Below are 13,559 nucleotides of genomic sequence, written 5' to 3' on the forward strand. Positions count from 1 at the left end.
GTTTTTGTGGATACTTTGTTGATGTCCATGATTGAAGCCTGGACACTGGTGTCAAAATTGCTTAGACGAGGGGTATGACCTCATGCTAATGGGCAGAATGGGGAAAGCCAGTAAGGCCTGTGTGTTCAGCCGCCTCGTTACCTCTCTGCTCAGCACTCCTCAGGACCCTTCTGGAATGAGGAGGGTCTTAGGACCTACTCTTGGACAAGGGTGTATTAGTACTTTTCTTCATGGCCAGTTCAGAGATAGAAAGGCAGAGAAGAAAGAGAAATTCTAGTTTTCACTGGCCTTCCTTGAGCAGAGAAGTTATGAGCCAGGATCTGTGGTTAAAAAAAATGGTTATCACAGTAATGTCATGGTGTCATTCAACATAGTAGCGACGAACCACAGGTGGTTAATGAGCCCCTAAAATATAGCTCGTGGGGCAGCCCTTGTCAGGGGTCCCCTCTTGCCCCTGCAGGAGTTCTATTCCTGTTCTTACACACTTGAATAAATCCTACTCCTTCCAAAAACTAAACAAGTAAAAATAAAATGTGATTCTTATGACTGACAAAGTCAATTTTAAACTTATTATTATTTTTTTGGTACTGGGGATTAAACCCAGGGCATTTTACCACTGAACTATATCCCCAGTCCCTTTTATTTTTTATTTTGAGACACGGTCTTGCTAAGTTGCTGAAGCTGTCCCTGAACTTGGTGATTCTCCTGCCTCAGCCTCCTGAATTGCTAGGAGGAGAGGCGTGTGCGACTGTGCCTGAGAGTTTAAAGTTTATTTGATTAAAATTGAATAGCTACATGTGTTTAATGGCTATTATATTAGACTACGCATACTTAAAGATACCTTAGGGACTGGGCATGTAGCTCAGTGGCAAGCACATACTACTGAGTAGTATGTGTGAGGCCCTGTGTTTAATTTTCAGTGTTCCCCCAGAAAAGAAATGTATTGACATTTTGACCTAAAAATTTCTGAATTACTCATTTAAGTTTAATGCCTTAAAACCATTTATTTTGAGGACTTCCTGAATAACTAAAACAAATCAAACAAACAGTAGATGTAAAGTAGTACATTGTTTTCCTATTACTTTTGTAAAGTTTGAAAATACTAAAAGCATTTTAGTGTAACAGTGTTTTCTACAGAGAAATCTGGTTAATGAAACTGTTGGATAATTTGTAGCACCATTAATGCTTAATTTGAATTGTTTTCTTTAAGAAAACTATGTTGTAAATGAGCACTGACTTCAGAAAGATTTGCTAACTATTTTGCATTCAGAATTCTTCAGAGTATTCATTTTTCCATTCATTTAGTAATTTAGAATTGACTTTGAATAATTGAATTAAGGAGTGTCAGAAAAATGATGGAACCAGATAAATATTAGTCCTTATGTGGAATAGACTTGATAATTTATAGGTATATTTTAAAACTGACTTCTTCAAACTCCAGATATAAAATATGCTCTCATTTATTTGCAGAGGTTTAATTACATCTTAATATTGTGTTTGCACTGTTTCTAGTAACTAACGTATTTACATAAAAGCACATGTATGTACTTTTGCTAGTCCTTGGTTGAGTGTGAGTGAAAATCACAGGGCAAACAGTACGTGATGGCTAGAGGTAAATCCAAACTGTTTGGCTCTGAGAATAAACATTTAACCTTATGTTTTTGTTTGTTCTTGGTAGTGGAGATTGAACTCTGGGGCACTCAACCACTGAGCCACATTCCAGCCCTATTTTGTATTGATTTAGAGATAGGGTCTCACTGAGTTGCTTAGTACCTTGCCATTGCTAAGGCTGGCTTTGAACTTGCAATCTTCTTGCCTCAGCCTCCCATACCACTGGGATTACAGGCATGCACTACCATACCCAACTTAATCTTAATCTTTAATAATTACATAGGCACCTTAGGCTGAATGTTCAACTTAAAAAAACATCTTCCATTGTATCCTGGTTACATTAACAGAACCTAGATATAACAGGATCAGAAATTCTGATTCTAGAAATCAGAAATTGTACTTGGAGCTTATATTGGACTTTTCTTATATTTAAAAATGTAGGTCATTTTTAATACAGTAAATTATTTTAAATAAATTTCACAGTTCATATACACTAAGTAATACTTTTTTGTCTTCATCAGAACTTAAAGACAGCAAGCAGATTTTATCTATTACAAAGAACTTTAAAGTTGAGAATATTGGACCTCTTCCTATAACTGTATCTTCACTGAAAATCAATGGGTATAATTGTCAAGGTTATGGCTTTGAAGTGCTAGACTGTCATCAGTTTTCCCTGAATCCAAACGCATCCCGTGATATCAGCATTGTGTAAGTGCTGGGTTCTAATTTCATCTCAATTTTGTGGGACTTGAACACTAGAGGTGGGGGTTGGGAGCCTTTCCCATTATTATGACTTCTTTAGTTAATTTTAGAAAAGTATTTGTTTTATAAAAGTAAGAAATATTATGAGTTTTGTGTTGTTGTTGTTTTTGCTTTGTAATTAAAATTAAATCCATTACAAGTTCATAAAGGAGAATCACTTGTTACCAGGTTTACCCCAGACTTTACCTCTTCCTGGGTCATCCGTGAGCTGACACTCGTAACTGCAGCAGACCTGGAATTCCACTTCACTCTCAATGTGACCCTGCCCCATCACTTGTTGCCCTTGTGTGCAGATGTGGTTCCAGGACCCAGCTGGGAGGAGTCGTTTTGGAGGCTCACAGTCTTCTTCGTCAGGTAGACCACCGCCTTCTCTGCTGTTGTTCTCTCACTGAGCAGTGAAGTCATACAGGCAGTTGCATGGAGAAACAAATTGCTTAAGAACAGTCAAACCATAGGAATTGAGTGTTTTTTACTGCTTCAATAACTGACATATGTGAGGTAGACAAGGTCATAACTGTTAAGCTTTCAGATAATAAACCAACTATAAGAGATTCAGAGGACTTAGAAGGGTAATAGTTGTGCTCCATATATGTTCATTGGCAGTCATTGTGTAATATTTGAATGCTTATTAGTTCAGTGCAGTGACAATTTGAGATTACAAGACCCAAATGACCCTTTTAAAGTGATTTTGTCCTAGAATCACTCTTAAAATTGAACTGTAATGCCAACCTTATAAATTTGCACATTTTTACCTTTAAGAAATATGAGAAATTATGAAGTTATATACCTCTTGGCATTTGAATACCATGTTGTTCCATCAGTCATTCATCACCCTTCTGTAATAAAACTAGTCTTTCACTTTTTTTTTTTTTTTTCTTTTTTTAACATGCAGTCTCTATATATTGCCCAGGCTGGTCTCAAACTCCTGGGTACTTTCAGGTGATTGTCCTGCCTAAGCTTTCCATGTAGCTGAGACTACAGACACTTAGTACCACATCCAGTTTAAACCTGGTCTTTTAAATGCAATTCAGAACCACACAGTAATGACTGTCACTGCTTTCTTTCTCAGTTTGTCCCTATTGGGTGTGATTTTAATAGCCTTCCAACAAGCACAGTACATTCTTATGGAATTCATGAAAACAAGACAGAGGCAAAATGCTAGCTCCTCCTCACAGCAGAACAACGGTCCAATGGATGTAATCAGCTCCCATTCTCACAAGTAAGAACCTTTGTGTGTGTGTGTGTGTGTGTGTGTGTGTGTGTGTCGGGGGAGGGCTGATCCCATTTTTGTTACTATTCACTCTGATTTTATTTGAAGGTAATATGAATTAGATTCCAAATTTGTTTTCATAGAATTGTCTTCCTGTCATTGTGTGAGCAGCTGCACCATTTCCTTTCTTCTGAGATGATCTTCACACAAGGGCTTAGTTCATGGGTGTCATCATTGGCAGGAACCCCACAGGCATTAGAGAAAGGGGAGGTGGAACTCCTTAACACATGCAGTACGTGCATGGTTGCTTCCTCTTCCTCATGGTGCAGAAACAGAGAAGTATTGTTTAATTTGGTTTGCCTTCATGTAAAATGTTTTTCATCTTAAATTCAGAAGCAATTGCAAGAACTTTCTGGACACGTACAGCCCTTCTGATAAAGGCAGGGGAAAAAGCTGCCTTCCAGTGAGCACTCCCCAGAACAGGGTCCAGAATGCTGCCAAGAGGAGCCCAGCCACCTATGGTCACTCTCAGAAGAAGCACAAATGCTCAGTGTACTACAGTAAACATAAAGCCAGCGCATCGCTGGCCAGCAGTGCCAGCAGTGCTACTGAGGAGAAACAGACTTTGACCCTGGGCAGCTCTCTGTCTGCTGCTAAAGAGGACGTGTGCACGGATGTCATGGGTGAGAACTGGGTCAGCCTCAAATATGCAAATGGCATGAGTGTCAACCTGCAGAAGAATTTAACCCTCCCCAAAAACTTATTGAATAAAGAGGAAAACACACTGAAAAACACAATTGTTGTCAATAATACTTCTTCAGAATGTAGTCTGAAGGAGGGGATACAGACATGTATGTTTCCTAAGGAAACTGACATTAAAACTTCAGAGAACATAGCTGAGCTCAAGGATCGAGAGCTCTGTCCCCTGAAGACCTCTAAGAAACTACCTGAAAATCCTTTGCCAAGAAACTCACCTCAGTTTCACCAGTCAGACTTGCCAGAAATGTCCAAGAAGCATAATGGTAATCTTTTCCTCCTCCTTAATTCTTCTCTCCTGTTTTCCCCTCATCATTCTGGATGGGGTTTATTCTCACCTGTGACCGTTAGTTTTAATTGTGGATGTCAGGTTTTCTAGTTCCCACACAGAGTTTTAGCAAAGGTATAAATGTTGAAATGTGACTTATAAAATGCCAGGTTTTAAAATAAGGCACCAAGGTTTTAGAATGTTGTGGCCAAGAGGTTTAGTTTTTAGTACATAAGTTTAGAGGGGTATGAATGTCATATTTTATTGTTGAGAGGAAATGGACACCTTTTTCTAATTATTTGTTCTTAGCTTCTCAAACTGTTTGCAGTAATTACTCAGTCCATGCAGTGTTTCTGACTGAACGGAACCTCACCAACCCAACCAGCCAGCTGACTGACTGACTTATCACCACTGTCTCATGGTCCCTGGCCTTGGTTCTTCTCTGATGGCATCCATCTGTTAAAAGAAGACAAATGTTCTCATATAGCAAATAGAGTTAATGGAAGGAAGTACCAGAAAAGCTAAACTCATTAACATTGGCATTACACCTTGGCTGATCCCTTTGGCCTCTGGCAGAAGGTCCTGGGTCCCTTTCCCTCTCCTCCTCCTCTGGCCATTTTAATATACACATTCTTGTACTTGTTGGGAAAATCTCATTTGCCTGGTCTTAATTTGAAACACGTAACTATAATTAATCATGTTAGCCAGCTTCATGTTATTGCAGTGAAATATCTGAGGCAGTTAACTGCGAAAAGATTTATGTAGCTCAAGGTTCTGGAGCGTTCAGTTTTAGATCAGACGGCCCGTTGCTTTGGGCCTCTGGTGAACGTGCCAGTGATGGGGAGTGCTTATCAGAGCAGATTGCTCATATCACGAGCCAGGAAGCGAGAAGGATACTGGGGTCCCATAATTCCTTTTGATTTTTTAAAAAAAATATTTTGTAGTTGTAGATAGATGCAATACCTTTATGATTTTTATTGATCGATTTATTTTTTGTGATGCTGAGGATTGAACCCAGTGCTTTACCCCTGAGCTACAACCCCAGCCCCCATAGTGCTTTTTGAGGGCATGTTCCCAGTGACCAGAGGCCCTCCCACTAAGCCTCACTTCCTAAAGGTTCCACCACCTCTCAATAGTGCTAGACCGGGACCAAGCCTTTAACACGTGGGCCTTTGGAGAATACTTTATATTCACACAATAGCGATAACTTCATATTTTTCACTACTTGATATTGTAGAGAAAGGTACAGAAAGGTCATGGATTGACTGATTCTGACAAACTTTATGGATTTGGTAAAAAAATAATTGAATTTTGAATGTTCCATAAAAAGACATTTCTAATGTAAAAGAAAGTTGGAGTCTTCTGGAATGTGGTTTAGGCAGCTGTACTTGCCCTCTCGGCACCTAATTCTAACCAGCTGGTACTGTTTCCCCTGTCAGCAGGGTGCACATTCAAAGTGGGTGCTTGTCTGCAGGGTCAGCACTGTGTCCTGTGTCCTTCCACCTGCTCTGTGAGTTTGCCCCCAGATAATGCGGTTAACCAGATCTTTAAATCAAACCAGATGACTTGTCTACAGATACTTTATGGTGGGTAGTTGGGTGCCTGTTGTTCTTTTTTGACTCACACCCTCTAGGACCTATACCACAAAACCTTTGTAAAAAGGTGAGATAATGGAGAAAGACCAGTAGGACTCACTCTGTGGGCATGAGTATGGTCTTCGGCATAGGCTGACTGTACCCACTTGAAATAATCGTTGTTTGAGGGAATCACCCTCCAGAAGTGCTGCTTCTGTGGTCTCTCGGACCCAAGGAGTCAAGTCTGGTTGAGCATGCCTGCGTGTTAGATGGCTGGGAGGGACCTTCTGCAACATCATAGTTCTTTGAAATGGATGAAATGTAATGCCAGAGTGGGTCAGAGAATTTGCTTTGTGCTTTAAGTTTCTTCTGTCTGATGTTTGATATTTAATATCAGCAGTTGATCCATAATTACCCTGTGTAACAACATTTCAGTAGGTGTGAGTAAATTTAATTTAAACGTCTACAAACAGGATTTGCTTATATCATTGTGGATGGTAAATTTACCCAGAATCCTTCTGTGCAGATTACTAGTATATTTATAATGTTTGAAATGAAAAAATTCTTCTCACTTCAAGAATCTTTTAATCAGTTTTTTTCAGTTGAATCAACATGTTAAGTGGTATCATGGTGACTGTAGATCAGACCAAGTAAGAGTTGATGAAGGATTTTGTCTTTCCACTGTGTTCAGACCAGCAAATCCAAAGGTGCTAATTCACAGGCCCGTGTTTTTCTATAGAATTAATGTGTCAGCAGGAGAATCCTCATAGGGAAGTATATTCATGGACATGGGCAGTCAAGTCTGCCTTCTACATCTGTGGGTTCTGCATCCATGGATTTAACCACCTGCACAGTCAGTCAACCATGATTGAAAATACTGAAAGCTAAAAATACTGCATCTGTACTGAATTCATACAGACCTTTTCTTGTCATTGTTCCCTAAACAGTGCATTATAAATCTACATAGCACTTACATTGTAGATAATTCAGAGGTGATTTAAACTATGTGGAAGGATATGCATAAATTATGTGCTGTTTTGGGGAACTTGAGCATCCTTGTAGTTTGTTACCTGAGAGGGTCCTGGAACCAATCCCCTATGGATACTTGAGAACAACTGTATTTTGTTGTTTTATGTTTACAGCACTATTAGGAAAATATTAAAGATGCCAGAAAATGAATAAATGACCTGCAATCAATTTACAATGTAAAAATTGTAAAGAATTCAAAATGTTAAAAATGAATATGGACTGCGAAATCTAGTCAAAGATAATTATAGTTTGAAGGTAGAATTTGTAGTTTCTTGGTAATATTAAGGGTTTGTGGTTCCTTTGCCAAAATTTGAAGGAGAACAGTGTAACTCGACAGATGGTAAAGAGTTTTCTAGTGGCCATGAAACCACCCTAGTGTGAAAAGGTTGCTCAGAATGAGAAAACTGTATATATGAGAACTGTATATTCTGAGTTTTCACTTCCAGCTTTGAGCATTAGTTCTTTTCTTATTTTGGAAAGTATTTTACTTTGTGAAAAGCAAAGATCCAACTCAAGATCCTTTCTAGTACCTGAGGAAAAGAGTTTTGGTCTTTTTGAGCTGAGCTTAGCTGACCTAATGGTTGAGGATCCTAAGTTCAGGTTTTGTCCGTTTCCTGTGTTGTTCAACAGAATTGTAACGTCCACTAACTCTGTTGAAACTGGCTAACGTGCTTGCTACATTTTATCCATTTCTTCCAGGGTGTGAGACTGTTCTGCAGAAGCAATTTTAGTGGTCAGATTGCCTTTGAGGAAGGGGTAGGGTGAATCCTCTCTCTTAAGAGTGTCTTAAGTGATTTTCTTAACCCATCAGAACTCCTGGGGGCCCTGGGAGAATTGCACCACCCATTCTGAGGCTCCCCACCCCCACCCCAGAAGAAAATGTTCCAGGTTCTCTATTAATGGCTCTGACTTCATTCTTCTTGTTGAGAAACAGAATATATTCTGAAAAACCGAAGACATGTCTTGTTCTGTGCCTGCACCTTCCCCCTGCTCCTCCTCAGGGGCCTGTAGTACAGCATAAATTTAAATTCCTGATAGAAATGAAGTCTGTGGACTGATTCTCCCAGGCTCTGTTTTCCCATACTTTTTTTCTCCCCCTCTTTTGGCATCAACCTGTCAAACATGATAAACAGCTAAAATCTTCAAAGGTTTGTTACATGTTCCGGAATTTCTTGATCATCTCCCAAGGGGTGAGGCTTTATGTGTAATGTAAATGATCTTTTGAAATAATATATCTTCAAATATTTATAACTGTGATTTTTAATTATATGACTCAAATAATATAGATTTAGAATTATGGCTAAAGGTAGACCGCTCTTGATCTCATCATTACCACATAAAAATAGTTAGCAGATTACCACATTGCTTTTTTCTTATAATACTGTAAAGGACAGTAGACTTTTCAACTTAATAATGCCTTGGGATTAACAGTATCTGAAAGTTCTTAATGAAATAGACACCTCCAAAATTTCTGAAATACCTATATTTGCAGAAATCACAAAAGATGTCCTTGTTTACTTTATAGATACTAATAACTTGAAAGGAAGATCCAGTGGAGATCCATTATTCAGCATAGATCAGATTATTAGATTTTAGATAGCAAAACTTTAAGCAAGGTGCTGGCTAGTTTACATGTTCCTTATTCTTCCATTTGCTTTTGCTTTTTGTTACAACCATTTTTTGAAATATGACTGACATATAGAAAACTTGGCATATTTAATGTATACATGAGTGTGTGTGTGTGAGAATTATTGGGGATTGAACCCAGGGCTCACATGCTAGGCAAGTGCTCTACCACTTAGCAGCTTTCTCAGCCCTTATGTGTACATCTTGTTGGGCTTGGGAATAAACATGTGCCCGTGAAATCACCACCACCATGAAGTCCATAAGCATACATCACCTTCCAGAGTTTTTTCTGCTCCCTTTATTGTTGTTTCTTTCACTGTCTTTGATTTTTAACTGTAGCAAAAACACTCTTACTATATGTGGTCATGGGAATATTGCAAGCTTAATAGGAAGACATGGATTTGCTCCTTTTAAAAAGTATATGCTCAATATTTCCATATTCTTGAATAATTATTATTACAGAATTTCTCAATCACCAAAGAACTTGTTATTAGCATTCATTTTACTGTCCATCCTGATTCTTGAACCTACAGAAAGCATTGTTAGTTTTCTAAGAATCTCTGCCTTACCACTTTCTTTGGATGGTTTAGTATTGGCTGTTAAATTTGGGTCCTTCTTAAGAAACTTTGGGAATTAATACTTTAGGTGCTGAATTCTTTACATGAAGAAAACGTAAGGAAATCCATTTGCTCAGTGAAATAAGATGCTAGGGAAGTCACAGGACATTTCTTTAAAGGAGTCTTTCTATGTTCTGTCTCATACTCTTGTCTCCCAGAATCCAGAGTGACATCCTTCTTCACAATGGCATTTTCTGATGTGGACCCTGTTTCCCTTGCTTTTGACTATTCCCTTGACTGATTGACAGTGTTGGATATTTTCCTTTGTGGAGGTCTAACAGCCAGTGTGTGTTGTAGGAGGAATTAAATTTGAGACATCATCTCTGCAAAAGAATGACTTTTACTTTTGACACCTGTGAAAGGTGAAGCAGTCATGATTCTGCGGGGCTGCAGTTGCACGTTTGTTTCAGAAATGTGCAGCTTACAAGGGAACCTGAAAGCTGTGTCCCCTCTGTCTTTTAAAGATCTGTACCCCTCTGCGTATGGTCAACCGTCCATCCTGTAGAGACAGAAATTCCTTGTAGAATTCCTTAATTGCCTTTGATTCAGATTATTTTAGAAATCTGCTATTTAATTTACTGACAGCTATTGACAGTGATCATGTTTGCCTTTGGACTTTCCAAGACTCTCTCCATAGCCAAAGGTATGAAAATTCTGTTTTAGGTAATGAGTTTAGCCATAAGATTCATTTTGCTTACTCATGTATTCCTTGCAACATTTAGAGACTATAACTTCGAATTAACTTTTTGTCTTTTAACCATAAAAACCTGTGTCACTTTTCACGGTATGTGCCATTTACTTGTCCACTTTTTATAGTTACATGATATTTATGGAACTTTGAGTTAACAGAGGTATGCTTACTTTATTAGTGCTATTTGAAAAAACAAAATTGTGTATCTTGCTTTGAGTTTCATTTGTAGTGTCAGAATCTGAGGGGTCTTGACTGCTTCTTTCATCTCTCGAGCTGAGAGATTTGCCTGCCCCAGGCCCCACTTTGTGGTCAGGCATACATCCTCCCAAAGCCTGCTTTGCTGGGAAGCTTTTGCACTGTGGCATCTGAACTTTATTAGATTTTTAAGATATCATTAGGGAGTCTCAGTTATGGGGGGAAGTATAGAAGGCATTGAAATACTTCAGTTAGAAAACTGAAGCCAGTTACTGTGGGGTTCTGCCTTCAGTGTGAAGTAAGGGCTAGAAGTAGTTCACTTATGAAATCACTTGAAAGAAAAATGGCTGGAAGTATAGCTCAGTGATAGTTCTTGCCTTGCTTGTTTGAGGCTTTGAATTCCATCCCTAGCACAGCCGCTGCAAATGGAAAAGACATGCTTTCAGGTAATGTTCTTACCAGGCCAAATCATCCACTGACTGTTGGTCCCTTGCTTGGCCTACGGGTGCTATTCACTTGCCCAAGGAAAGGACCTTGTGTGAAATGACTCGTGTCCCTTGGTGGTGACGCTTTTTGCTTATATTTGTATACATGTATACAGACAGGAAAGGAGATGCCATGTTCCTGTCATCAATAAGGGACCTGCAACTCTGACTGCTTACATGACATTTCATCTCATTGTATTCTAATTAGTGGTGGAGACATGAGCAAAACCCAGTCCTTTTCTTGTGTCACCCCAAGTTTAAAAAAAATTGTGATTAAAATATACATACAATGAAATTTCCCACTTTAACTGTTTCAAAATTATAAAATTCAGTGGCATTAAGTATATTCACATTGCTGTGCATGTGAACTGTCCATTTTCAGGACTTTTCCATCATCCCAAACAGTAACTGTGCTCACTAAATAACACCGTTACTCCCTTTCCCAAACTTCTGGGAATCGGCATTCTACTTTCTCTCCCTTTGAATTGGATGATGCTGGGTCCCTTATACAAGTGGAATCATAAAGCATTAGTTCTTTTGTGACTGGTTCATGTCACTTAGCGTTGTTTCCACCTCTTCACTATTATAGTAATGATGCTGCTGTGAATATTGAGGCCCCCCCACACACACACAGTTTTTTCCTAGATGACTTTTAATGATTGTAGAACTCTTAATTTAAGTGCATTTTTGCCTATAAACAAAAAATAAGTTTCTGGAGCATCATGGATGTCAAAAATAATCTTTACACCTAAATCTCATTAAGCCAAATGAGATGGCTTGGTGTAGGAAAGAGGAATACAAATGGAAAAAATTAGCTAGAAATTGAATTGTTTTTATTTATTCAAGGGAATAACCAGCAAGTGCCTGTCAAGAACGAAGTAGACAGTTGTGAAACTTTGAAAAAGGTCGACACAAAGTCATCTTCAGAAAAGAAGATTCACAAAGCTTCTAAAGAAGACATATGTTCTGAGAAACAGGACATACCTTCAGTGGAGGTCTGTATTCCTTTTTTTGGTGACTAAAAGGAATGTAACTTAATGTTTAGGGTATAGGATGTAAATATTTATATAAGAAATGTTATTTTCAGTACATTGGAATCTATGTTGGTGAATTTGGTGTGTGTTTTCAGAAAGTTTTTATCTCCTAAACACTATATAGAGGATAGTAAATAATTTTTAGTGAAATTAGGTAACTTTTTCTCCCTCTAAGCAAGTGGATTAACTCCTACGTAGCAAGAGTAAAGTAGAACCAGACCAGGACCCCTTCTGTACAGTTGGTACCAACATCCATTTTTTTAGGGCATACCTTGTTGGGTCACCTTCTTTCTTTGTCTCTATGTCTATCATCATATTCTCTCTAAAAAGTTAGAAAAGTATTCACGATATAATAGAAGAAAATTCTCCTGCATTGAGGAAAAGGCTCAATTTTTGTAGGTCAAAAGAGCCCACTGTGCATACAAAGAAAAGTTGACTTATAATAATGGACACTGGCACATTCTATGTAAATTAACTGAATATGAAGCATAAAGAGATGTGAAGGCAGGAAAAATCAAGAAACCCAAACTTAAGCTTGCCTCAATCTCTCCATAGGAACATCTAGTGCTAAAAAACAGCAGTGAAAATTGGAACAAAGAATAGTGTCTAGCCACGTTGGTACTCTTAATTCAGAGGCAACAGGTAGACATCTGTAAACACAAATGAACTTAAAAGTTTTACTTGAAAAGGCAAGTTAATGAAATTTAGTCAATTGGGATAGAAGTAAAAGTAAAGTCTCAAGATGGTCTTTTGTGAGGTTTCTATCCATTTTATTTCCAGAATAAGACCTAGACAATGACTATTACAACTGCAGAGCAGATTGCATATATTAAAACTTCAGCCCCCCCCCAAAAATAGTAGTATTGTAAAATATAGGAGGTGGGATTGAGAGGTAGGGGAAAACAAGTTTTTATTTTAATCTTTTTTGGTAGAGAACCAATACTATTTAAAGTGAAACTTAGATTTTAAAAGTTTAAAAGAATGACTTAAAATATTTTTACAATCCTCCTTTTGAGGATCTTGGTAATCTTAGATCCTCAAGAAATTACTGTATCACATGGAGAAGAAACAATTATTGGAAAGTTGTCAGTTCCTGTGGTCTGTTTCAGTTTTCTTATGTTAAATTAATATAAAATTAAGCCTGAAGTTTTTATTTAAAAAGTAATGCATGGTCTCATAATATCTCCACCATCCTTACATATGTTCCTGTAAAATATTCAATGTTGAGTTTAATGTAATGTCAGTGGGTGACCTTAGTTACTTTGAGGGGGGAGGTTGGATGACTTCTTTTCTCCTTTACAGTCCTCTGTTTTCACTTGAACTTGGTAATAAGCAAGGGTTTTTTCATTTAAATAAAAATGTAAGTGCTATAAAATATGTTAGACATTCTTCAGTAGGCATTTGCAGCATGTCAGGAGAGAGGTGAAATTTCTCTGTAATCAGGCACCAAGGTGAACACGTAATAGAGGCCATTTCAGAGATTAAAAAGTCAATTTAGGTCTGGGGTTGTGGCTCAGTAGTAGAGAGAGCTTGCCTAGGATGTATGAGGCACTGGATTAGAGTCTCAGCACCACATATAAATAATAAATGCAGATGTTGTGTCCATCTACAGCTAAACAAAAAGAAAAGGAAAGAAATAGTCAACTTAGGCTGTAGCAGCCCTGGGAAGCCCCTGGAGAAGGAGGAAACTTGTACAGGTAG

At 38.2% G+C, this 13,559-nt stretch overlaps 1 protein-coding gene across 7 annotated transcripts in view; it reads left to right on the plus strand.

Moving 5' to 3' along the window:
• Positions 1 to 13,559, plus strand: part of Tmem131l (transmembrane 131 like) — a 167,679-nt gene that overhangs the window by 124,882 nt on the left and 29,238 nt on the right. For 5 of the 7 annotated variants that reach the window (XM_047566813.1, XM_047566808.1, XM_047566807.1 and 2 more), the window contains exons 22-26: positions 2,133 to 2,319; positions 2,542 to 2,727; positions 3,443 to 3,592; positions 3,977 to 4,605; positions 11,671 to 11,819. In XM_047566813.1, coding sequence (XP_047422769.1) covers positions 2,133 to 2,319; positions 2,542 to 2,727; positions 3,443 to 3,592; positions 3,977 to 4,605; positions 11,671 to 11,819 — 1,301 coding nt within the window. The remainder of the gene's footprint in view (positions 1 to 2,132; positions 2,320 to 2,541; positions 2,728 to 3,442; positions 3,593 to 3,976; positions 4,606 to 11,670; positions 11,820 to 13,559) is intronic. The other 2 variants (XM_047566814.1, XM_047566810.1) reach the window with 2 other exon arrangements.

Source organism: Sciurus carolinensis, chromosome 10 (genome assembly GCF_902686445.1).
Source record: "Sciurus carolinensis chromosome 10, mSciCar1.2, whole genome shotgun sequence".
Classification (NCBI taxonomy): Eukaryota; Metazoa; Chordata; class Mammalia; order Rodentia; family Sciuridae; genus Sciurus; species Sciurus carolinensis.